General features: G+C 44.0%; 1 protein-coding gene across 8 annotated transcripts; it reads right to left on the bottom strand.

Annotated features, from left to right (window-relative positions):
• Positions 1-26,468, bottom strand: LOC147605624 (uncharacterized). 8 transcript variants are annotated; one of them, XM_086793100.1, is made up of 14 exons: positions 26,309-26,441; positions 26,160-26,240; positions 24,221-24,378; positions 3,320-3,409; positions 3,133-3,198; positions 2,970-3,035; positions 2,745-2,833; positions 2,594-2,639; positions 2,457-2,511; positions 2,281-2,357; positions 1,014-2,159; positions 828-932; positions 573-746; positions 1-496 (listed from the first exon to the last, which is right to left on the bottom strand). In XM_086793100.1, the coding sequence occupies exons 4-14, from the start codon at positions 3,359-3,361 to the stop codon at positions 404-406; spliced, it is 1,959 nt and encodes a 652-aa protein (XP_086649226.1). In that variant the 5' UTR covers positions 3,362-3,409; positions 24,221-24,378; positions 26,160-26,240; positions 26,309-26,441; the 3' UTR covers positions 1-403. The 8 variants fall into 8 exon arrangements, with proteins under 8 accessions (XP_086649226.1, XP_086649228.1, XP_086649227.1 ...); XM_086793102.1 differs by having other exon boundaries at positions 26,160-26,225; positions 26,309-26,395; XM_086793101.1 differs by having other exon boundaries at positions 26,160-26,253; positions 26,309-26,357.

Genomic DNA, 26,468 nt, shown 5'->3' with positions numbered 1-26,468 from the left:
GTGGAGCATAACACAGATTCTTTTAGACAAAAGATGAAAGGAGGTGCTGTGCGGTGCAGTGTACATGGAGTCACGACAAGGTCCAAGGAAGAAGGGGCAAAGTTGCACTAGTGATCTGCCCGCAAGAAGTACAATATTAAGAACACATTTCACCAGTTTTCTAGGTTTAATAATTACATCGGTGAAAACATAACAAGTATTTCAAACAGGTGAAAACACCATATTTGCATGTGGGGCAGAACTGGAGATCATTTCATAAAACCGGAGTCAACCAGTCCCTCTGCCGCTTACCATGACAGGATATATTCCTCATGAAAAATCATAGAGAAAATGTGAAAATAACAGCCCTTCCAACTTCACCATCCACCTGCAGGTGTTTTGTACTACAATGTCATACGATAATCTAATATGGCCTATATCTGACATCTGGATGGGACAGCCGATTTGCACCAGATCCATCATAAGAGCCCAGTTGTCCACCAGCATAGGAGCCGAGCTGGAAGAAGAAAAACGACATATTAGTTTAAGGTCACCAGCAGACTGCAAACAGCAAGAAGACTGATAAATGTTACCCCTCCAGCAAAGTAGTCAAGACTGCCCGGTAGATTTCCATAGCCCATTCTTTGCAGCGCAGCAGCATTGCCTCCCCATATGCCTGCGGCTCCTGTGCCTGAGTGTGATGAAAATTTGTTTCCGTATGGCATATTTGCACCACTGGCCTGGGGAGTTGGGCGGTCTACTGCAATCTGAACGCAATGGTACAGTGCAACACTTACGATAGTTGTCACAAGAGCACACAAATTTGAATAAAATAATTCCAAGCTTACAGGTTGCCCAAGAATTTCATGGGATTCAAGAGACACTTGCTCAGCCACACCGTCATCAAAAAAGGTAACAAAGCCAAAGCCTCTGTGTCCAGTCTTCTTCGCGTCCTGCCGTAAGTACCAATTATTAAGGATCAGATCAAAAGTTAAGGAAATTGATTCGTGTGGAACGTCTTTACAGCAACTCACCTTTGGCACATAGACATCCAAAATCCTTCCAAATGAGCTGAAGTAAGTTCGTAAGTGTTCTGCAGTTGCCTCATGTGGAAGCTTTCCAATAAACACTTTGTTGCCCATTGTAGGAACTTGTGGACCACTTGATCCATACCCAGGTAGTGTACCGCCATATAAAGCACTGGAACCATAACCAATATCAGACATAGGGGCTGCACCTGCATATAAAGCACCTGTACCATACCCAGAACCAGAAGGGAGGGCAGTTGGAGCACCAGCATATGAGGCACTCGAATCATACCCAGGACCAGAGGAGAGGGGAGCTGTTGCACAACTGTAGGAGGCACTGGAGTCATATCCAGCACCAGAAGTGGGAGCACCGGATCCATACTCAGCCGCATAAGACTGAGGTGCTGATGCAGCCACAGCAGCTGAAGCAGGATTAGCTACAGCACCACTATAGTAACCACTAGCGCCATAACCTGGGGCAGTGGGGACAGCACTGTATACCACACCTGGTCCATAGCCAGCAGCAGGAGTAGTTGTGGGTGGTCCACTGCTGTGAGAGGCATACATAGCAAAAGGCATGCTTGTAGCTGGTGCATTGGTGCTATACCCAGAATCAGAGTTAATAACCGAGTACGTACTGTTATGAGACGCACCAAGGCCATATGCAGAGAGTGCATTGTTTTGAGCAGCCTCGGGATCATAAGCAGCAGCAGCAGAGTTCATGACTGTTGCACTATTTTGTGGTGCACTGCTCTGAGGTTCATGTCCAGCAGCAGGAGAGGAGAGCGTCGGGGCCCCACCACCATCAGGTGAATCATTACCTTGAGCACTTGCATTTTTTACTGCTTCCCCTTCTGAAACATCCCACGCATTGTCGGCTTTCTCAGCACCCATTCCCATAAACCCAGGGAAACCATAGCCTGAAAAATCAAAACCTTCCATTGGACCACCCATTCCACCAAAAGCCCCCATCTGGGCAGCAGCAGCTGCTGCGGCCATGTAAAAGCTCAATTGATCAGGAAACATTTTGGCCCATTGCTCAGGAATACAATTGGACCATTGCTCAGGCAAAGCTTTGCCCCATTGATCAGGAAACGATTTGCCCAATCGATCAGGAAGCGATTTAGTCCCCCAGAACTTTGGTGTCTCTTCCTGCATACAGACAAATTTCTTTTTCAGTGACCCAGCCTAAGCTTGAGTTGATGGCATATCCACCATTGAGGGGGGGGGGGAGGGGGGGGGGTTGAAGGAAGAAGTTTTCAAACATTTTAACCTTTGGTGTAGCACGATCCACTGCCACCAATGACCCTCCAAGCTCATGTGTCTCACTCATAATTTTGTCCACGGACTCTGTAGAGGACAAAAACACAAGATGTGAGCAACATAGAAAGAAAACAAAGCAGCAGTACAATTACATGGTCCTACAAAGTGTCAAGACTCAATATGAACCTGCATTGTCGAAGGTCACAAACCCAATTCCGCGATGTGTTCTGGACTCTGCATCCTGTCAAACAAATAATGAAAACAGGGTGTCTGTGCCAAAGACATAAATCGTAAAAACCCAGTAGTATGTTGAAACAACCCACCTTGGGCATATATGCATCAACAATGACTCCGTACTTTTGAAAATAGCTGCAACAATTCCCAAAAAGTATGCTCAGTATATTAAGCCAGAATAACTACAGCACAACTATGCAAGAGAATTTTATCACAACAAGATTGTGTGGCATGACTTGCCTGCGAAACATTCCCTCTGTGACTTGAGGAGGTATCCTTGCAACGAAAATTCGGCCAACTTTTCTAGAGGAGGATGGCCCCATTTCATCCTGCAAACCCCTCACAAAAAACTTCAAAACATGATTTATTTGTAAGAAAAACGCTTAACTTAAACTTGCTACAAAAGCTGGAAGACCATGGTGTCCTCAGCCTAACATACAGAAGCTACTACCCATTCAACTTTACCCTCGGAGTGGCAACTTTGACCTCTAGCATTCGACCACTCAAGACATGCTGTGCTGTGGTGGCTTTCTGGACCATGAAAACCCACAAGGTCTCTTGTTAGAAATAACTAAAAGCAACAAATAGGGGTTTCCTGCAGAACCCTGTAGAAGGTGTAGAATCCCACCTTTGCATCCTCTGCCGTATTGAACGTAACATAACCAAAACCACGGGACTGCCCAGTTGCACGATCCTATAGATCAAGATGAGAACGAGCGCCCGGATTAACTAAGCCAATTGACATGTGAACAAGTCTGGAGATAAAAAGTAGCAGTGCTACATTTGCTGCTGTCTGGTTTTTAGACAAGACATACCTTCATGACAATACAATCCTCAAGTTCTCCAAACTTTCTCATGTAGTACTTTAACTCATCTGTCTCAACATCGAAAGGAATCCCTAAGACCTGTTCCACAAGCAAAAAAAAAAGATAAAACGGTCTCGACACCTTGCACTACAAAACTGTGTACACCATTTTAAGTTTCATTAGTTCAAAGAATCCCCCAAGCTTCCTAACCACATCTCACTGAACACCCCAACAAGTCCCCTCAGGCAAGTCACCTAAAAAAAAACTGTGTTGTGGGCACACTGCTTTGATGGTGTGACAGTAAGAGAGCATTATGAAGGAGTTAGCTTATCACATGATCAAATGCGTGAATATAATGCTATTGTAGGCAACGCTCATGTTTACCTGTACTTCGTTCCAATTTAAGTTAAGTAGCACTATATAGGAGTTTTCTTATCAGATAACCAAATGCGTGGATATAATTGTCATGCCTCCTTTCATGGGAAACCCTCATGTTTCCCACGGTCTTTTGTGTGACTATGGCCACAATGTAAGAATTTTCTTAAGATCACCAAATGTGTGGATATAAATGTCCAGCCCCTTCACAGGTAACCCTCATGTTTACCCACGTGTTTTTAATATTTATCGCTAAGGTTATCCATAGTAATTCTGTGCGAAGAGCTCATGGCACTTCCTCTTTTGTTAATTTAAAACTTAATTTAAAAAAGAAACTTATGGTCATTGTGTTATGTACCTCAAGCTAATCCTAAAATTAGCAGGCAGGGTTAGGGGACCTTGGGATTAGGAGATAGCAAGCACATACAGAGGGCTAAGGTTCAGAATTAATAAAACTAGGCTACTCACTATCTATAGCGGATTAACTAATTATAGCGGCAACTATCACTATATAAGTGATGCCTTGGATTATTATTGTGTGATGGCAGATCCCTTAGCCCCTGCCTCGGGGGTCGATCGAACTATTGATCCTACGGTTGGGTGGACCCCTATTTGGACTGTATTTAGGAGCTCTTGGTTAGACATGCCTCGGAAGGCCTCTTACACTTGGTATCAGAGCAACCAAAGCATGAGGTCTACAAAGATTTGCATATACATCCAAATTCCTAGGTATTTCTCTCAGCACCATAGCTTGCTTTTTGTCTTGTAAGAGGTATGCTTTCCAAGGTTCCTGCCATGGTTGTGTCACCAATTGGCCGACCATTTGGTCCATCTCCAGATTTGTGTCTCGTTCAGGCCGGTGTCTCATGTGAAGGGGCCAGTATTTTGCATAACATGGACGGGAGCCAGACTGGTGCCACCTGTGTGTTAAAAGGATGGTGTCGTATGACGGGAGCTAGACTGGTGCCACCCGTGTATGACCTGGACTGTGTTCTATCCATGGGATTGTCACGCCATGGAAGAACCAATATTTGTGCCGTGTCTTGCCTATGGGACCGTCACTCCATAGGGGGGCTCGTGCCTGGATCTGTGTCTTACCTATGGGACTGTCACTCCATAGGAAGATCGAGATTTATGTTTTCTGTCGTTATAAAATAAGGCACATCTTAGGAATTACACCATCAAACAACGCCCTTTCCAACGTTCAGTGTGAGACAAAACAACTGGGAGCAAATTTCGCACCTCTTCTTGTACATGGAGCTCAGGGAAGGCAAGTGGTTTTACGCAATGGTCTCAGATTTTACCTGCACTTTCGTAATTTTTCCCTCGCTTTCCTGAAAATTCAGAATCGGCACATATCAATCATTCTTTCTTTTTGCAGTGGCAGAGATACACCCTTGCTTTTCTTCTCTCTTCTCATATCCATGGCGACACCCCAGGCCCTCTTTACTTCCACAACAACGAGATGCAAAAACTCCGAGCAAAAATCTCTACCCACCAGCAAGAGTAGTTTAGGTTTGTGAAGGCTCCACAAATCCAAATCAGACCCAAACTCAGAGAAGACTCAAAGGACCGAGTGAAGCCTTCAGAACATTTGGGAGGGCCGGTGTTTTACTTGTTGGAAAGGGAGCTGCCCTCAAGCACAGAAAAAGCAAAAGCTTATGGGAGCTCACTTGACCGAGATTACAAGTAACCCCAAGCTTACTTCTGGTCACAATTCTTGATGCATCGATTGTAACTTTAGTATGGCAGTTTTCGGACCCGATCATCCATACGTATGTATGGATGAGTATTCGGGAAAACTGTAAACATCCTATTTGATCCACGTAGCACTCACAATTTTATTAATGCCAAATTGGTGCACAAATTGGGAGTGGAGACCTGGCCTAGTGATCATGTCTACCATGTGAACCTAGAAGTGGAGCATCGACAAACCTTGGACAAATGTGTCTCAGCTGCCTATATCTATCCAGAGTTATTTAGATAGTCTAGATTTCTTGTTGATGAATCTAGATAGAGTAGATATTACAATAGGTAAAGAATGGTTTCATAACCATGACGTCCATTTAAACTCGAAGGATCATACATTGTCTTTTTTACTACAAGATGCTCCAGTTTGTCTCAAGGGTGATTTTGGAGTCCCACCCACTACTCCTGTAAACTCTGCAAAGCTTCATAATGTAATACAGAGTTCGTATTTTGATTATGAAGTGTTTCAAATTCTGTTTCATCTGATGTTACTTCTGCTTTAAAATCTAGTAAGTTGGATGTTTGGAAGACACGTGAGTTAGAAAACATCTTTTCCCACAGAGTTACCTCATGGTTTAGGTCGGTTCACCATAGGATTGATTTGATTCCACGATCTCAGCCAATGAGTATTGCACCTTACAAGATAAGTCAGCTAGAAGAGAATAAGATTGCCCTACAGTTGTCGTAATATGTTAGGCTGAGACAGATTCAGCAGCATAAATCTCCTTGGAGCTCCAGTGCTTTTGACACACAACAAAGATGAAACTCGGAGAATGTGTATAAAAAGTTAAACAAAGCTACAATCAAGAATAGATATCCCCTTCCTAGAGCAAACAGTCTACTGATAGACAAGCTCCAGGTAGCCAAATAGTTGAGGGAGATGTCTTTAAGACAAGAGTTCAATATGGTCATTACAACTCACGAATTTCTTAGATTACCCTACAATCAAGAATAGATATCCCCTTCCTAGAGCAGACCATCTGTTGATAGACAAGCTCCACGGAGCCAAGTAGTGGAGGGAGATGTCTTTAGGACATGATTTCGAACCAGATATGGTCATTACGAGTTTCTTGGATTACTTTTTGGACTCACAAATGCTCCTACTACTTTTCAGCAGATGATGAACGATCTCTTTCGGGATTGTTTGGGAAAATTCGTTATGGTATTCTTAGACGATGTTTTGATATATAGCCTTCTTTGGAGTAGCATGTAGAGCACCTCGTATACGTCTAGGAGATTCAATAGTATGAAAAAATCTCTAAGTGTGAATTCTTTTGTAAAGAAATCACATACCTGGATTGGATTTCCAGAGATGGGATGAGCATAGAGCTTTAGCAGATCCAAAGGTTTTAGATTGGCCACTACCTCGGACCGTCAAGACAGGTTCATTCGTTTTTAGGATTTGTCTTCTTTCTCAAAAAGTCAATGAGAAAGTATTCTAACGCGACCGTTCCCCTTTCTAACCTCTTGAAAGGACGTGGACAAAAGTCCAACACTCCCATTACCTAGAATGAGAGGCTTGCTCAAGCTTTTAATAGGATCAAGCTTATAGTGAGAGATACACCAATTTTAGATCCTCGCAAATCATTCGTGGTAATGCGATAGGGGCTGCCTTATTCCAAGATAGCCAATCTCTGGCTTTTGAAAGCAAGAAGATTTATGATACAATAGTTAGATGGCATACTCAAGAAAATACTCACTTGTATGGATCCAAATTTGTCATTTTAGCCAACCATGAATCGGCCAAGTATTTTTGTGATAGACCTGAGTTGAGGAGAAAGACGGCACGGTGGGTAGAATTGATGCAAAATTTTGATATGGAGATTTGGTTTCGGAAGGACGGTTGAATAGGGTTGTGCAGATGTATTAAGTTGGATTGGGGAGGTGAATGTTTTGAGTTTCACCGAGATGCACACTGATCTTGATGATTCCCTGAGAGGGCTATGTGAGACCGATAGATATTTTGGTCAGTTTTGTAGCAGGTCTAGGGAGGGAGCTCCATTATCACAGACCAAAGCTCATGAATCATTCCACCTGTCAAGGTGGCTAGAGGTCAATATCTTATTCAAAATGGATTGTTGTTCCAAAATGATAGGGTTCGTGTGTTGTTCCAAAATGATAGGATTTGTGTGCTGGATAGTGTTAGGAGGATCCTTTATTACTGTCACGAAGCTCCTACACACGTCATCCGGAAGAACACAAACCTATGACTTGGTGAAACGTATGTTTTACTGGCCCAAGATGAGGGTATAAGTCCAAGACTATATGGGTAATACTAAAGTGTCGTCTATGTTAGGTGAACAAGGTTGAGCGCCTTAGTGCTGGATGACTATTACATCCTCTGGAGATCCCTTTTAGTAGATGAGTGAGTTTTTTCATGGACTCTATCACCAGTTTACGCAGAGGGCATGATGCCATTTGGGTGGTGGTAGACACATTGACAAAGATGGCAAGATTTTTACCCACAAGGAAAACAATAACGACTCCTGAATTGGCACAGTAATTTGTTGAGCAGCTTTTCAGGTTATATGGTTTACCTTGTGACATAGTAAGTAATAGGGACTCGTAGTTTACTGGACACTTCTAACAGATCGTCTTCCAGAAATTGGAGACCAAGCTGAGTTTGAGTGTTATCCGAGAGAATGTTGGTGTATTTGCAAATACCCAAGAGTTCAAAGACATTACGGAAAAGGAAGATTGGGAAGTTATCCCCTAGGTACTGTGGACCTTTCTGGATCCTTAAAAAGATGAGAGATTGTGTGTTGTGTGCATTCTTGCTTCTTCTTCTCCAAGCTTTGTGTGCTTTCCTGCAACCCTAATTCCAACAATTGGTATCAGAGCAGGCATCGGCTCCCAGGGCTACGCCGCCGGCACCCTCCGACTCACGTTTTCCGATTGAGGTGAGCTTTCACGATCGCTTGCAAGTCCCTATACTCTGCAAATAAGCCCGTGGGGCTTTGCGTTCTCAGAAATCGCATCTGAGGTCATTTCAGGCTCCGTTTTTGCATTGCAAGTTCTGCATAGGTGTTTTCGTCGTTTTCTGCAGAAATTTCGACAGTGCAATTTTTTGCAAAACAGGCATACGTATTCTATTGTGAACAGTACTACATAGCACGAGTTGTTTTCTGTTCAATCTTTGCTTCATTACAGGCAGCTTTTGCATCAGTTTCAGTCAGTGGCCATGGCTGATAACAGCAATGATGTATTTCGCATGTTGTCTGCTGAAGACAAACTGGATGGAGACGGCAACTACCAACTTTGGGCATACATGATGCAGCATGTTTTGGTTGCAAAAGGTGTGTGGAACATTGTGCAAGGTATGGATGTACGTCCAGGTTCTGTGGATGTAGGATCTTTTGAGGATGTTGCAGGTTCTAGCAGCTCTACTGTTGCTGCTATTTTACCCACTGCTGAACAAGCTCATTGGGATGGTAAAGATGCGCAGGCTCATATCTTGATTGCACTTTCTGTCAAATGTAACATCACCCCACATATTCGTTCAGCTAAAACAGCAAAACAGGCTTGGGATATTCTAGCTGGTTTGTATGCACGTCGTAACGAGGTAAAAATCTCTTACCTGCGTAAAGAGCTAGAATTGAAGATTATGCAAGAAGATGATGACATGAATGTTTTTCTTGCTGAGATTAAAGATCTCAAAGAACAGTTGATTTCCGCAGGTGAGATTATTCCTGATCATTCTCTTGTGCAAACTGTTCTTGATGCTTTACCTGAGACATATCAGACTTTTGCTTCCACGTGGAGACTTCTTACTAAGGACAAACCTGATGCTGTCAAGTATGATACTTTAGTCAACAAGCTCTTGCAAGAAGCGCAGTCCAGGCAAAACAAGGCAAGACAGCGTGCAGTTAATCAAGCATTTATTGCTGCCCAGCAGCAGAGAAGAAGTGGTAAGGCAGCCCCTTCCACTGTTTCTTCTCCTATTAGTAGGTCTGCAACTTCTTCTGCTTCCATAGGTAGCAACAATAAGTCTGAGAAGGCTCTTGATAAAGGCAAGAAAAAGACCAGGTGTAACTATTGTAAGGCAAATGATCATGTCATTAAGAATTGCCCTAAGCTAAAGGCTAAAGAGGCAAAGAAGAAAGAGTCAAATGCAGCCACAATAGCGGATGCTTCTACAAATGCAGATTCTGCAAATGTTGTGCAGGATATAGAATGGGCGTTTAGCGTGTATTGCCAGTATGACCCATCTGTACATGATGCATGTTTGGCAGTTTCTGATGACTCTAATGTATGGTATTTTGACAGTGGTGCTACAAAGCACATTACCTCACATCGTGATATGTTCACTTGTCTTGAGGCTGTCTCTAATGGGAATACTGTCACACATGCCAATAATGCTTCTTACCCAGTGAAGGGCGTTGGTAAAATTATGCTTACTGCTGCAAATGGCAGCGCTTTCACACTTTCAGATGCTTTGTATGTGCCAGGGATAAAGAAGAATCTATTGTCTGTCTCTGCGCTTGCTAGACTTGGATTTGTAGTCAAATTTGTGGATGACAGATGTACTGTTCATGATTTGACTTCTGGTGATACGATTATTGCATCTGGCACCTTGTTTCGTGGGCTGTATAGGCTCAATTCTTATGACAAGTGTGTGGAAGATTCAACAAATGCAGTTTCTGATAAAAAGGCAGTTTCAGATGCAAAACTATGGCATGCTCGTTTTGGTCATCTGAACTTTGCTAGTTTGTTGCGTTTGCAGAAATTTGATATGGTTGCTTCATTGCCTCCTCTTGAGGCACCATTGAAACATATTTGTGAAGGTTGTATTTTGGGCAAAATGCAGCGTTCTGCGTTTCCAAAGGATGGTTCTGTGCGGGCCACTCGCAAATTGCAACTTGTACATAGTGATGTATGTGGGCCTATGCAAACTCCGTCATTTGGTAAACACTTGTACTTCGTGACTTTCATTGATGATTACTCAAGGCATGCATGGGTATATCCACTGAAGGCAAAGTCCGAAGTGTTTTTGTGCTTCAAACAATTTTTGCTTATGGTTGAAAATGTATCCAATTGTAATGTGGACACCCTCCGTTCTGATCGAGGGGGGGAGTACTTGTCTAAAGAGTTTGATGCATTTCTGGCTAGTCGTGGGATAAAACACCAATATACAGTGTCATATACCCCTCAGCAAAATGATATTGCTGAGAGGAAAAACAGGTCACTTATGGAGATGGCACGATGTATGGTCAAGAGCCAAGCTTTGCCACATGCGTTTTGGCTTGAGGCTGTCATGTGTGCTGCATATGTACTCAACAGGTGTCCCACTAAGGCCTTGCAGTCTATTACTCCATACGAAGCTTGGCATGGCAGGAAGCCTTCTATTGGTCACTTGCGTGTCTTCGATTGCTTGGCCTATGCTTTAGTGCCTGTGCAACAACGCAGAAAATTGGATGATAAGGCTGTCAAATGCATTTTTGTTGGTTACAGTACTGAGAGTAAGGGTTACAGATTGTATCATCCGCAGTCAAAGCGTATCTTGATTAGTCGAGATGTTGTTTTTGTGGAAGATGCTGTGCAGCCTTTGTTATCATGTACCAAAGAGACAAGTGTGAGCTCACGGGATGTATTTGATACGCTGTGGCCTTTGTTTACAGGTGGGAATTCAAATGTAAGTCCTAATGAGGCAAATATTCAGCCTATGAAGATTTCAAACCACATCATAGATCAGTTTAAGCAATGTGATGGAGATATTGCTTTGTGTCAAACAAAGTATATAGAGACATTGTTGCGGAGATTTGGCCTTGAAGACTGCAAGCCTATTGCTACTCCAATGGAGACAGGTTTGAAGTTGAGTCTTCATGATGTTGGAGATCACTTTGACGTCACACTCTATCAGACAGCTGTTGGTTGCCTCATTTATGTATGCATTACGAGGCCGGACATTCAGTTTGCAGTCTCACAGGTGCGCAGGTTTATGCATAGCCCAGGGTCTCAGCATTGGAAGGCAGTTAAACGCATCTTTCGCTACTTGAGTGGTACCATACATCTTGGGTTGTTTTATCCCAAGGGGGGATCGTTGCCGCCAGATTTGCATGCTTTTTCGGACTCAGATTGGGCTGGTTGCTATGACACAAGAGTGTCCACAAGTGGTTTTTGTTTCATGCTCGGTAGCTCTAATATCAATTGTTGGAATTAGGGTTGCAGGAAAGCACACAAAGCTTGGAGAAGAAGAAGCAAGAATGCATACAACACACAATCTAATACATTGTGTGTTGTGTGCATTCTTGCTTCTTCTTCTCCAAGCTTTGTGTGCTTTCCTGCAACCCTAATTCCAACAAGGTAGCCTATCAACTGGAACTGCCTCAGAATGTGAAAGTTCATCCAATCTTTCATGTCAGTAGATTGAAAGAGATGCTTGGAGCTGAGGATAGCATTGTGACTCCTTTGAGGACTTGTCCTATGTTCCACATGTGACATGAACTGGAAATGGTGATTGATTTTAGGGAATGGCAACTTAGGAATAAGTTGATCCAGAAGTATAAATTAAGTGGAAAGATAGGACAAAGGAGGACTCGACTTGGAAGAAAGTTGCTAGTTTAGAGCATAGGTTCCCCGGATTTCTTTCCTAGACAGATTTTGTTTAGTGGAAATGTCTGATGAGGGGAAGTAATTATGTACCTAGAGCTAATCCTCAGATTAGTTGGCCTAATCCAACACGGTTAGGGGACTCTAGGATACCCAAAGGGTATTTTATCCAGCCCAAAAGGGCTATTTTGACGCCCCTCCCCCCCTCGCTTTCCGCCTTTCCCTCCCCCGTCCCGCTTCGCCCTCGACTCGGCTTCAGACTCTGATGGAGGCCCCTCCCACCCCACCTCAAAGGGACTCTTTCGCAGCCCCCTCGCCCGCCCCTGAGGATACCCCCATCAGGCTTTCTCTTTCGCCAGAAGAGGAAGCGAGCCTCGCCGCCGCAAAGGTGAAACGCCTCCAGGCACATTCCACCATCTGCCATATAGTTGACACCCGCCCCAATAGAGGGGAGATCCGGGATCTTCGCCAGACCCGCCTTCTTGCAGATGTGGGCAAGATCCAGGACGTTCAGTTACTGGGCCGCGGCCATTACTAGATTGAGTTTGAGACAGCCCAGAGCGTGGCCCAGGTCCTAGCCATCAGTCCTCTTGACATCGGGGGCGCTCGGGCCTTCTTCAGACATTAGCAGCATGGTTTCGACCTAGCAGCGGCCGAACAGAGAGAGCACCTATTCCATGTCACACTTTGTTTTCCTGGACTTCGCCGCAAGTACCTTCCGCTCCTCTCCAAGATAGGATCATTGGTGGGCTCGGTGCCTGACTGGCCCCACAGCAGCTTTAGTGGTGGCTAGAGCAGCAGGCCTGCCTTCGGTCAAAGTTTTGGTTCCTGACATCTCCTCCCTTTCGAAGGTCATTCAGTTACCTAGGATGGGGGGGGGGGGGATGGATCGATCAGAGAGTGGAGTTTTTGGGACTCCCGAACCAGTGTTTTATATGCAGGCAGGTCGGCCACCTGGCCAAAGCCTCTCCTCACGGAAGACGCTTTTGCAGAGCAAAGAACACCTCCAAAGCCTTACCTGTAATTGAAACTTTCTGTTTTCTAGTCTTCACTCCCTTGAGCGGATCTGTCAATGGTATTGCAAGGTTAGAAAACCGACCCGTATGTGAGTTGTACGCTTGGCACAAGCCCACGAATATTCTTTGAGATGTCGGCTTCAAATATTCTGACTTGATGATAGCCACCTTTGAGGTCATTCTTGGTGAAGTACTTAGCACAGTTGAGTCTTCCAAGATTGTACTCGATCCTTGGCATGGGGAACTTATTCTTGATTGTCAACTTGTTCAAGGCTTGGTAATCCACACAAATACGTGCAGCCTTATCTTTCTTCGGCACAAAAAGAACTGGTGCAGCAAATGGTGTCACATGCACTCTGCACTAAGTGCATGGTGACACGATGGCTCATCATCAGCAGTGCAACATTTGTCCATTATTAGAACCCACTAGGATGATATTTGTCGTACGTCGTAACCCCATTGTACATCCTCAGTCCAGGATAAGTCAAGCACGAGCTACGTAGGTCATTCCTCAACCTTAGCGGGTCAATCAGTTTAACCCACTTACAGAGAATCATTCATGCATGTAGAGTCAGTAGAAGCCTTAGCATTTGCATCATTTAGAACATCCCAGAAGCCTTAGGGAATTTACTAGGATTTATCTGGTATTTTTCCCATATTTTATGGTATTTATTTAGCACTTAATGTCATTTATAAACATAAAGTTTATTAAAGTTATGACCAGCCAACTTGACCAGCCCCTAACTAGTATAAATAGGCTTGCTCAGTGCTTAGAAGAGCATTTAGTCTTCAGAAGCTAGGCGCCTTCATCCTCAGCCTTAGGAGCATCCACGCCTTCAGCCCTAGACTAATCCAGCCCTATTGGAGCTTCTGCGTTTGCTTCTCCAGTCCCTTGAGAAGCTGCGTTTCTGCTTCAATCAGCCCTAGCAGCCAACGCAGCAGTACAACATCCCTTGTACTCCAATGCAGCAGATTCCGCAGTGCCATACAGCAGTACTGTCCCTACAGACCATAGGCACAGCCTTTGAGTACTTCCACAGGCCCCAATTCAGCATATACCTCTGCATTTTCTGCATATATCATACCCGGCTTGTGTCCAGTTCCCTACAGCCCTGCGTTTACAGTTTTACAGCAGACCAACCTTGCGTTTTCAGTTCTGCGGCAGTCATACAGCAGTGTACCACCTTCTTTGCATCATCCAAACATGCTACAATCATCTGGTGAAGGTAACATATCATTCATAAGCATTTTCAGCATATTTACATAGCTTAGAACAGTCCACCGCAGTCCCTTCTCAACCTCAGGTGTGCAGCCCTTCCTCATGCCCTTGGGAAGAGTGCATAGGCTCGAGATCAGTTCATTGTGGTGTTTCTACAGCGGTGTACAGTTCAGCTAGGCTTCCGATCCTCCGAGATCTTGCGTTTGGCTTATCTACAGTCCACAGTCATTCTCTCTAAAGTAATAAAGCAAATACTATCTCATTAGATTCAGATTGTCCACACACACCGTATCCTAGCGTGGGAGCATCCTTGGATGGTTAGATTGCGTTCCGGCACGACCACCGACTTCAACATCATGTCTACACAAGAGAGTACACATCAGCCGAAAGACGTCTCCCTTGAAGGAGACCATGTTCTTCCACCTACAATAGACAGCATAGCTCTTCTGAGAGCTCAGAACCAGCTGCTCATGGAGCGTCTCTAACTCTCGGAGGCAGCAACAGCACGTTCTTCTCCGCCTCCAACAACACCCGACTACATCTCCCTCTTCTTTCAGATGGAACAACAAAGGAGAGAGGATGAGGCCCGAAGGAAAAAAGAAAAAGCAGAAAGACGGGACTATGAGGAAGCCCAACGCAGGATCGACGAAGACCAACGTCAGACTGCACTAGCCGCTCGGGAACACCAACGTGAGCTTGATCGAGAACGTATGTTACTCGAGCACCAATGGGAAAAGGAGGCCATACACTTGAGGTATCGACATCTCTCCTCAGTATCCCCAACCATAGGTGTCACCAACCCGCAGTCCGCAGCAGCATCAACCACCGTCATTCGCAGTCAACCAAACTTCAGTAAGTATGATGGTAAGTGTGATCATTCATCAGTTAATCAATTTATTCATCAGTTTAATGCTCATTTTCCACTAGCTAAGATCACAGACCCACAAGATAAAGTCCACTTAGCGGCTCCCCATCTCACTAGTGAGGTAGTCACTTGGTGGCAGCATTGGTCTAGTATTGATACAGACCAGGCCACAGGTGTCACAGCCTTTGATTGGGACATCTTTGTCCATGACCTAAAGACCAGATTTCTCCCACCCCAGTACATGACCGGTCTGGCAGATGAGTTCTATGGACTCAGACAGAACGGATCCCCAGTGCTTCAGTTTTCCGGTAAGGTTATTACTTTAGCACAGCAGTTAGGATTATCTGCGCAAGCTAAGATGGAGCAATTCATTCGTGGATTGGACTCTAACATTCGGTTCACAGTTCGTAACTTTGATCCAAGTACATATGCCTGGCCATTATTCAGTTCAGAGACAAGCATGTAAGTTTAGACGAGATATCCACTTCAAGGAAGGGGATTGGGTCTATCTGCGTATCATGAAACAGAGATTGAAACAAGTGGGCAAACGTTGTCCCAAGCTTTCATTCCATAGTTTTGCCCCTTTTCCAATAGTTAAGAAGTTAAGTGATGTCTCCATGAAGTTAAAGTTGCCTACCAGTTGGACAATGCATGATGTTTTCCATGTTTCTTGGCTAAAACCATATGTTGGTCCAGAAAAGTGTGATATTTCAGATGAACAGCAGCCAAATGTGGTAGACAAAGCAGAAGTTATTGAGCCTGAGCAGATCCTTCTTCATCGATGGAAGCATGGTTCCGGTCAACGGATACGTCACTTCTATACGAAATTCCGTGTTCGAGGCACCCACGAAGCCGTATGGCTCGACGAGGAGTTCTTCCAGGAGTACCCCCAGTTGCTAGCGGACTCATCATCAGCAGTGCAACATTTGTACATTATTAGAACCCAGTAGGATGATATTTGTCCTATGCCGTGACCCCATTGTACATCCTCAGTCCAGGATAAGTCAGGCACGAGCTACGTAGGTCATTCCTCAGCCTTAGCTGGTCAATCAGTTTAACCCACTTACAGAGAATCATTCATGCATGTAGAGTCAGTAGAAGCCTTAGCGTTGGCATCATTTAGAACATCCTAGAAGCCTTAGGCAATTTACTAGGATTTATCTGGTATTTTTTCCATATTTTATGGTATTTATTTAGCATTTATTGTCATTTATAAACATGAAGTTTATTAAAGTTATGACCAGCCAACTTGACCAACCCCTAACTAGTATAAATAGGCTTGCTCAGTGCTTAGAAGAGCATTCAGTCTTTAGAAGCTAGGCGCCTTCATCCTCAGCCTTAGGAGCATCCACGCCTTCAGCCCTAGACTAATCCAGCCCTATTAGAGCTTTTGCGTTTACTTCTCCAGCCCCTTGAGAACCTGCGTTTCTGCTTCAGTCCGCCCTAGCAGTTCAACGCAACAGTACAGCATCCCTTGTACTCCAACGCAGCAGATTCAGCAGTGCCATACAGCAGTACAGTCCCTACAGACGAAGGCGCAGCCTTTGAGTACTTCCACAGGCCCCAGTTCAGCATATACCTCTGCGTTTTCTGCATATAGCATAGCCAGCCTGTGTCCAGTTCCCTACAGCCCTGCGTTTACAGTTTTACAGCAGACCAACCTTGCGTTTTCAGTTCTGCGGCAGTCATACCGCAATGTACCACCTTCTTTCCATCATCCATACATGCTACAGTCATCTGGTGAAGGTAACATATCATTCATAAGCATTTTCAGCATATTTACATAGCTTAGAACAGTCCACCGCAGTCCCTTCTCAGCCTCATGTGTGCAGCCCTTCCTCATGCCCTTGGGAAGAGTGCATAGGCTCGAGATCAGTTCATTGTGGTATTTCTACAGCCGTGTACAGTTCAGCTAGGCTTCCGATCCTCCGAGATCTTGCGTTTGGCTTATCTACAGTCCACAGTCATTCTCTCTAGAGTAATAAAGCAAATACTATCTCGGTAACGGGATAGGGGGGCCCTTCAGTGGGTAATTCAGGACCCAATCTGGTGTATAGTTCTCATATCTCTTTAAAGTTTGAAGTATTAAAGTGGATTGCTAAACTCACGAAACTCAAGATACAGAAGACGATGTGAGCATTTGTGTGACAGGATCCTCCAATACGAAGACTTCCGTTGCATATTACAAATGGAGAGGATGAAGGCCTGATGAAACCACACCTAAGCCACTGTGCTAGCTACGTCTCCAATTCAACTTCCAACGCCTTAGAAAGATGACACGGCAACTTACTGGGTGGCTCAGCTCCAGGTACCAAATCCATACGATGGTCTTCAGGACGAGAGGGTGGAGGTCTCGGTGAAAGATCATCCCTCAACATGATGTTCTGAAACTGCTGGAGGAGACCTGTCATCTGTGGCTCTAATGGAGTCGCAATGGATGTCGCTATCTGTCATGGGCGGACATAGATCACCACACACTCAGCTCCCTTTCTAATAGCTCTACTGGCCTAATGGTGGGAAGTAAGTGGAATACCTTGAATGCTCCAATCCTCGCGAATGATAGTAGGCTCAGGCAAACCTTCGACGATAGTGAAGGTGTCTTGCCTCCAATCAAGAATGGTTGCATACTGGTGGAACCACTGAATCCCAAGGATCATGTAACACTTGAGAAGAGACGAGTCGATAAAATCCCTCTGAAACTGAGCCTTCTAGACTGTGAAGGCAAACTGTTGAGCTCTCTAGGTAATATAGGTACATAGGCCATGAGTGAACCTGTCCACCTCCAAATGATATGGCACCAAGGCACGTTTCATCTTGGTCGCCAACTACGGAGTGATGGCATCTTCTGAACTACCCATGTTGAAGAGAACAACAAATTGTTGCTCCTTCGTTGTGCCATAAGCTCTAATAAGACCTTTCTGACGCTCCTCCACTCCGCCCTCTTGCTTATCATCGAATACCACTACGGATATCGCATTCAAAGCGGGCAAAAGCTGAACGATTAAGGGCAGGGGTGGAGAGGGTGCCACTGAAGAGAACAACAAATTGTTGCTCCTTCGTTGTGCCATAAGCTCTAATAAGACCTTTCTGACGCTCCTCCACTCCGTCCTCTTGCTTATCATCGGATACCACTACGGATATCGCATTCAAAGCGGGCAAAAGCTAAACGATTAAGGGCAGGGGTGGAGAGAGTGGTACAGCTATGGCAGTAGCCACTATAAAGGCTGGTTGTTTGCCTTTTTCCACTTGCCATTTGGTACAATCCTTCTTTGCATGTCCCTTGTGCTGGTAGAAAAAACAACGGTTCTCTTTGAAGTACCCCTCCTCATCTGACTGTAAGAAACCTCCAATAAGTCTCTCCTTGATCTTTTCTTCAGAGGTCTTCTTTGGTTCGTCTTGTCGCTCCTTCCCAATAGAAGAGCTATTCTCGCCCTTCTTCTTTTCATTCTTGTTGTTGGGAGCCCCCTTACCTGCCTGTTAATTAGACACCTGGTTCTGTTGGGTGGTCTGCGTCTGCTGCTGTAGGGGTTTGGGGGTGACGAGCGCGATCTTGGACTTGCCTCCATTGAGCATCATCTCATGGTTCTACACAAGAGTCAAAGCCTTTCATAAGTCTAGGGTTCAAAATTATGGGCGAGGAACCGAATTTTTGGATCCAATCCCCGAATGAACTGCTTTAGCTTCTCCTCCTCATACTTCCCAACTATTGAGCTGATGTGATAGCACAAGAGAACCGTTCTGGGTGAGTTTGTAGAACTCATCTTCAAGATTGTCATGTACTGCGGAGATAGAAACCTTGTCTTCAAATCGGACACAAAGGTGTCCCAATAATAGTCCGGTAAGCCAATGTAAGAATCTCTGTGTAAACAGGACCAATGTTCCCACCAAGTGACTACAACACCTGAGAGGTGTGGAGCCACCAGATGGACTTTGTCTTGGGTATCAGTGATCTTGGAAAATGGAAAGTGAGGCACGGATAACTGTTGTCGAGGCTATGGCTAGGATTGTGGAGGATTGAGAAGAGTGGAAAGAAGTTACCAGAGTCTGAAGTGTCTGTTGTTGGAACTCGTCCCTCAAGTCTTCTGGGGGTCGTCGCTCGTGGTTCGCCTTCGCTTCGAGTCCTACCTGCAATCGCTTTAGCCTTACATTTGGCTTTCTCTGTCAATTGTTCAACTAGTCTTGCTTCACGGTCTTGCTCTTCTTTTTCAGTCATCCATCAACACCATTCTTCAATTGAGGAACTTTGTTCTTCACGTGTCTCTTGCTGGGCCAAGGTTGCCTGTAATTCTTCTACCAATTTTTTTTCCATTTGGACTCTTTCGAGTTGAATCTGGAGTTGTCTTTTCTGCTCCTTTAACTTCTAGTTGTCTTTGTCTTCTTTTGGTGAAAGAATTTCTTCGAATGATTCTTCTTCTTTAGTGATGTCTTCTTGATGCCATGGTGCATGGGCGAGTAGTTTTTCCTGATCTCAGCTTTACCATCCACATGATGCTCTCACCCTAGTTTGCTTGATTGAATCACGTCCCAAGCTCTGATAAAAATGTAGCATGCATCGAGCTAGGACCGTGTGAAACAACAAAGCCTTCTTTAAACCTAAGTTTAGTGAGTCTTTAAAATCCTTTAAAACAATATACATGAATCTGAAAGAGATATAGTAGAGACAACACCAAACGGAATCACGAATTACTAAGCAAATTCCACCAAAGGAAAATATTCTTCCCATGAAGCTAATCGAGATTCAACATAATGACACAGCATTTCTTCCAGAATCTGATTACCTCGTTCCGTTTATCCATCTGTCTGTAGATGATAAGCAGAACTAGAGTAAATTTGTACCAAGAGATTTGAATAGCGAAGTCCAAAATTGTCATGTAAACTTTGGATCTTGATCAAAAACTATAGATTTTGGCAACCCATGAAGCTTGAAGATATACTATATGAACAATATTGCAATATCCGAAGCCTGGGCTACTTTCTTGCACGGAATGAAATGTGCCATCTTAGAAAATCTGTCAACCACCACAAGAATCTGTGTATTGCCTTTAGAAGAACGTGGCAATGAAGTGATAAAATCCATACTAATACTTTCCCAGCGTTCATTGGGAACTGGAAGTGGTTGAAGAAGACCAGCTGAAACTTGTCTGCTAGATTTCATACGTTGGCACGAAAGACATGCTGTGACAAACTTAATAACATCTGAGGCCAATAGTATGTAGCTGTCAAAAGACGATGTGTTGTTGATGCCTCGTGTGCAGCATAAGTGACCTTGTGACGTTCTTTCACTAAGACTCTTCGAACATGAGTATCATGAGGTACACAAATACGATCCTAATAATATAGTAAACCATCCACTAATGTATATGCTCCATAAATCTTCAATTCAGAAAGAGTTACATTCTGAGAATTGAGAATTCGAAATGCATTTCCAAAATCACGATCCTAATAATATAGTAAACCATCCACTAATGTATATGCTCCATAAATCTTCAATTCAGAAGGAGTTACATTCTTAGAATTGAGAATTCGAAATGCATTTCCAAAATCACGATCCTTTGAATAACGATCCTTGAAACTTTGAGGTATATCCATTTCAATTGTAGAAATAGCCAAGACCGAAGCTGGCAGCATACGACTAAGGGCATCCGCAACCACATTGGTAAGACCAAGAACATACTCAATTGTTATATGAAAATTGGCTAAGAATTCGACCCAACATGCTTGCCTAGCATTCATAACTGACTGCGACTAAGGACATCCGCAACCACATTGGTAAGACCAGGAACATACTCAATTGTCATGAAAATTGACTAAGAATTCGACCCAACGCGCTTGCCTAGCATTCATAACTGGCTGCATGAAGATGTATTTCAAAGAATGATGATCTGTTTTCACCACTGAATCCGCACCAAGGAGATAATGTTTCCATGCACGATAGGCATGAACAATAGCCAAAAATTCCTTGTCATATACTGGGTATCTTACTTGAATCGCAGAGTGCTTATGACTGTCAAATGAAATAGCACGTCCTTGTTGCATCAAGACGGCACCAGTGGCAATATCGAAAGCATCGGTATAAACATCAAAAGGGAGAGTAGGGTCACGAATAGCCACGACAAGAGTTGTGGTCAAAGCTGTCTTTAAACTTTCAAAAGCTTGTGTTGCGGCTTCAGTCCACTTGAATGCAAGAGCAGACTTTAAAAGTTCTGTAAGAGGAGCAACTATTTCTGAAAATCAATGAACCTTTGTGTGATAGAAGTTGGCAAGTCCCAAAAAAGAACGAACATCATGGATGTTTGTAGAAGTTGGCCGATTGACAATAACCTATATTTTCTTCGGATCCACAGAAATACTGTTTGCTGAACCAACATGTCCGAGGTACTCACATCCCTGTGAAGGAGTGTGGCTCTTGAATCAATGGTTATGTCCTTAGGACTTAGGGGTGTGTCTTTAATGAATAGACATGTCCTTTAATAGTGACGCATGTACCCTTCACAGGTGTCTTTACAGTTAATGAGAGATTAAGGATAATTAGGGAGAGATTAAGAGAGTTAGTCACAATCATGACACTGCAAGCAAGAGAATTTGCTTTATTTCTTCTTTAGGAGAACTGAATACAAGCTGAACTTTTTCCACAAGACTGAGCTACTGATTGACCGCCAAATGCAAGGACAAAGCAACCAAACACTAGGCAGAACTCTACATAAGCTATAGGCAACTGTGAAGCTATCTTCAAAGAGCATACGACTGATGGTTGGTGTGCTGAATACTATTGAAGAGACTAAGCTTCTTTTGCCTTGGGTTGAAAGCACAAGAGTGGCTATAGGTATGCAAAGGCTGGAGCCTATGCACACATGCTTGACTAACTTTGCTTGATATCTCTGATTTTTATTTGAGTGGCATGCCTTTTTATATGGACCCAAGGGTGCTGGTCGGCTGCCAGAACAGCATGTCGGCCTCCTGAGAGAGTCCACGACTGGGTCTAATGGTATTTAATGCCCTTTTTGGCTGTGTGGCTGGTCAGGTTGCTGGCCAACTAGGTGCATAACCTGGCCGACTACTGTCCAGGCCATAAAGGCTGCCGCCTGGTCTTTTATGTTGGCTACGGGTACTAAGTACCCCTTGCAAGGCTTGCCCATGGTTAGGGGCTGGCCTTAGGGCTGGCCCCAACGACATGAATGCAACTAAATGCTTCTATGACGCATACTACTACTATGGCTGACATCTGCATGCACCTACATGATGAACACTTGCTGAATTCTCCACAGTGGGTTAAGAGGACTGACCTGACACTGGCCTCTATGACAAGGAGACTGACCTACAGTTGGCGAACCATACACAGGTGGCGGCAGTGACAGTCGTGACAGGTCACAAAATCACTCGAAACGTGTGTGGCTGTGAAAGTACATTGAAACAAACGTAAAGTCGGCGAATATGTGATAAGACTTTTTTCTTTGGAAAACATGTTGGATAAAAAACGTGTTTCACTGATTGAAACGTTTTAGTCTGTTTCAAATGCAAATAATGACATCACATCACATGGGTAACGGGTTGATGGTTGAATCCAATGTTTGACGATCATCTTGGTCAACTCTAGGAAATAAAGAATGGTAATTTCTAACAAGAGAGAGCTTGACTGTCAATCGTCTTTGGCTTTTTTGGCATAATCCCTTTGAATGGATCTGCAATGTTTCTCATGTTGATGAGTGTCTGAAAAGTTGGTAGCCAATAAGCATAAGCTTATGACTTTGAAAAAGATGAGCAACTGGACTAGCGGCCAATACGTACATGACATCGTTTTTCTAAAAGGGCACTTTTGTTATTAGCTAAGGCTAGAAACAACATGGCCATAGACGTGATTAGGGCATTTGGTAAATTTCAGATCCAAAATATACAAGGGGCTTAAACAAGTGTGATGCTAGTTGACAACACATTATCTACCCCTGTACATATGCCTACAAAACTGTACCCATGTTCCAGCTTCAAACTTCAACTTCTTTTTTGTAGTCCTTAGGGAGATGGCTCCACAAACCACTAAAGCAGATATGCTCCAATAACACTACAAAATGTGTTGTGATACTAGATCACTAGATATGAGTCCATTATTTAAAAGCATCAAAGCCAAAAGATTAAGAGCTAAAAACCTAAAATCCATAACCTAAGATGCTCACTACAAAACAAGTAGGCTCCAGCCTCCCTTCCACAGAGCAACAAGGAGTTGGGCAGTGCATTTTACATCTGATCCCTGCAACTGTAGGATAACACAACTGATTAGCTTAGCCCATCACGATTCACAACCTAAGGAAAAGGCAGAGCCTTCAGCGTTTTCCCTTGGAAAAGAGTATATGCAACATCCAAAAGGTTGATTATTAGAAAGAAAAAAAAAAAAGCAAATTTTTGCTTTTTCTCAAGCTATGAACCACAGCTTACAAGGTTGCATACACAAAGATAGTAAATGGGTCAAAACGTATCCCAGAAATGCGCACAGATAAGGCCATACCACATTAGCCAAAAGTTGGAACAAGTCATTAGGTTGAATGCTTTAACCAGATGAGCAAATGGCATTAGTCAACAGAAAAGAGGCAGTAATCAAAAGAGAGCTTTGGACTTAAACCACCCTTCGAAACTATCAGGCGACAGGCCCAGAGTACAAACCAAAGCTCATGACCCCTTCTATGTGCCACATACAGCAGGGTAAAACCAACGAGATTACGTTCCTTCTAAGCTGCAATCAGAAGATTCAACCAGGCCATCTAAAGACTTTGTCCGGTCCCTTGTGATGATACAAGAACTTGGACAAACAAGCTGCTCTAAAAAATAACTCATTTTGATTTGTTTTTTTTCCCCAAAGAAAGATCCTTCTATTAGTTATAAAGAAAAATCAGCCTTACAACACTACTAAAAAATAGTGAGGCAGGCAAATGATTTGAAAACCATTAAAATTTCCAATCTCAAGAAAAAGGCCGTTTGGCCAAAAAAGGGGCAACAAAACTGGGGAAAATCTTCTGTGGGCAAGACTATTGAGTCTCTTGATCTTCTTACCCATCAAGACAGACTCACACTAGAAACAACCCCCCCCCCCCCCCAAAAAAAAAAAAAAAAAAAAAAAAAAAAAAAAACTCTCCCTCTCTCTCTCATACCTCTATCTATGGTGCATATGCTGACCCAAATCTAACCCACACCCATGATAGGTTGTAGGAGCTTCCTTGGCACTTGCACACAGCATACTCATTGGCCAGCTTTTGCCACACCTTAGGCTCCTCCATGATGATGTTGAAAAGAATTGAACTTGAAAATGCTGCCAATTGAGCAAAAAGTGAAAATCTCTCCCTCTCCCTCTCTCTCTCTCTCTCTCTCTCTCTCTCTCTCTCTCTCTCTCTCTGTGTGTGTCTGTGTGTGTGTGTGTGTGTGTGTGTGTGTGTGAAAGAGAGAGAGAGAGAGAGAGAGAGATAGGGAAGATTGGGGGAAAGAGGGAGGGGGGGGAGGGGGGGAGAGGGGGGGGGGGCTGCAGTACTATCAGGGTCAAACAGGATTGCCTACTCTCCCACACTATTTCGTCTTTACATTGATGAGATTTCAGATCCCATTGACAAGCTTGGGGCCACAGGACCAAGGCTTGGCCAGGAGGTGATACCTATCCTACTGAATGCAGATGACATTGTCCTCATATCAAATTAAGCCAAGAGATTACAGAGACATCTGGATGCACTTCAGACATTTTCCTGGAAGTGGGCCTGAAATCACTCTCTTCAAGCTAGCTAAGATGGCATATCCCCTTGCCAGTCGCACCTTGGCTGCAATGTGAATATGGGATCTGTGACGGTGACCCTCAGGTATACATAGGAGGGGACTATCTCAATTGCCTCCACTCCTTATGAGAAAGCATATCTAGCTGCAACCTAATGCGAGGTGTTAAAAAGCATATTCTTGGTCTTTCTAAGATTCATTGTAAGGTCCCTCTCCTCACAACTGTGCACGAAGAGCTGGCGCTTTTGACACGTTGGTTAGACCAGCTATCGTGTTGGGGGTTTCCTTGTGCAGGCCAGTTTTTGGGGAAGGAAGACACACCTATTGTGCTCTGACAAACCAACCATAACATCCCAGCCACCACAACCATGCAGTAACCAGTTCAAAAGCCATTGCACCCCATGCCAGGATTGGAGGATAGAGAAAGAAGTTAATGCATCACCAAGATGTACTCATTCATTCGTTTGTGAAGACATCCACAATTGAAACTCGTAGCCCATATTCCACCCCAAAGGCACATCTCTCTCTCTCTCTCTCTCTCTCTCTCTCTCTCTCTCTCTCTTCAAGCACACTCTTCACAGAGCTAGACACCCTCAAGCCCCAAGATCCGGACCCTCATCCAGATCAAGGTCATACTCCCGCAACTTAGAGCAGCACCCTTGCATGTGTAATGATTAGTGGTGATGCTCGATGATTTCGTAATTAATTGAAATCAACTCTGTTTAGTGAGATTGCACCCTTGGCATGAGTGTGGATTTGCAATGCTTTCCTTCCATAAGCAAGGTAACTCTACTGGATCCACAAGTCTCAATAGTCCATATAAATCGTTGCTGCTGAATGCAAATGAGATCCCAAAGATGTTCAATAGCAAGGAGAGTCTACACAACACATTCGCAAAAAGATAGAAACACCAGGAAACACGATGCTTACAGGAATTAAGCCAGCTGTTCTACATAGCCAAGAAGCTCTTTAGTTCTATGATAGATTTGGTATGGGCATATCCTCCTACTGTACTATGCAAAAGAGAGAGAAGTGGTGGGGGGAGGGGGGGAACTGCATGAAAAGAAAACTCTGAATTTGGGTTAAGTTACATCATTAAATGCGGAGCGAACTTTTACAAGATGGTTAGAATTTTTTCGGAAAAAATAGCAAGCAAAAGCATCGCCCAGGCTATACATATTGTGTACACACGACCCCACCCCACCACCAAAACCAAAGCGCCCCCCCCACCCTTTCCGGCCTCCCACAGACAAAAACAAAAACAAAAACAAAAAATTTGAAGCCACAATTTCAATCTTAACCTAAAGCAAAACGCAAAACGGGAGCTCGTACCACAAGTTTGCGTTCCCTGAGGGAGACGTAGGGATCTGCAAGCTCCATGCCTTTGCTCTGCAACTACTGGCCGGGGAAACCCTAAAACGAAACTCTGTCAGAATAGAAGAAAGCAGTGCTCTCAAGTTTCCAAACCGCAACGCTCGTACCTTAGAGGGGGGCACAAGAAGGTCGCTAAGTAGTAGGCCGCTAAAGGGCAAATGATAAATGGTAGGTGACCATCTTATTGGTGCGGCATGCTTGTATGTATATGTGCATACATATTTATATGCGTATACAAGTGTGCGACTGTATAGTTGTGTGCGTATT

This window comes from Cibotium barometz, chromosome 59 (genome assembly GCF_041138505.1).
Source record: "Cibotium barometz isolate CiBa-2024 chromosome 59, ASM4113850v1, whole genome shotgun sequence".
Taxonomy (NCBI): Eukaryota; Viridiplantae; Streptophyta; class Polypodiopsida; order Cyatheales; family Cibotiaceae; genus Cibotium; species Cibotium barometz.
This window is presented reverse-complemented; position numbering and strand designations above follow the sequence as displayed.

Bases quoted from the DNA above. Each gene is read 5' to 3' on its own strand.
- LOC147605624 (XM_086793095.1), bottom strand. From the start codon at position 26,207: ATGGAGCTTGCAGATCCCTACGTCTCCCTCAGGGAACGCAAACTTGTG. The intron at 2,640-2,744 runs GCAAGTCATGCC...GAATTGTTGCAG, and splicing joins ACAGAGGGAATGTTTCGCAG to CTATTTTCAAAAGTACGGAG. The intron at 2,512-2,593 runs GTGGGTTGTTTC...TTTGTTTGACAG, and splicing joins TTGATGCATATATGCCCAAG to GATGCAGAGTCCAGAACACA.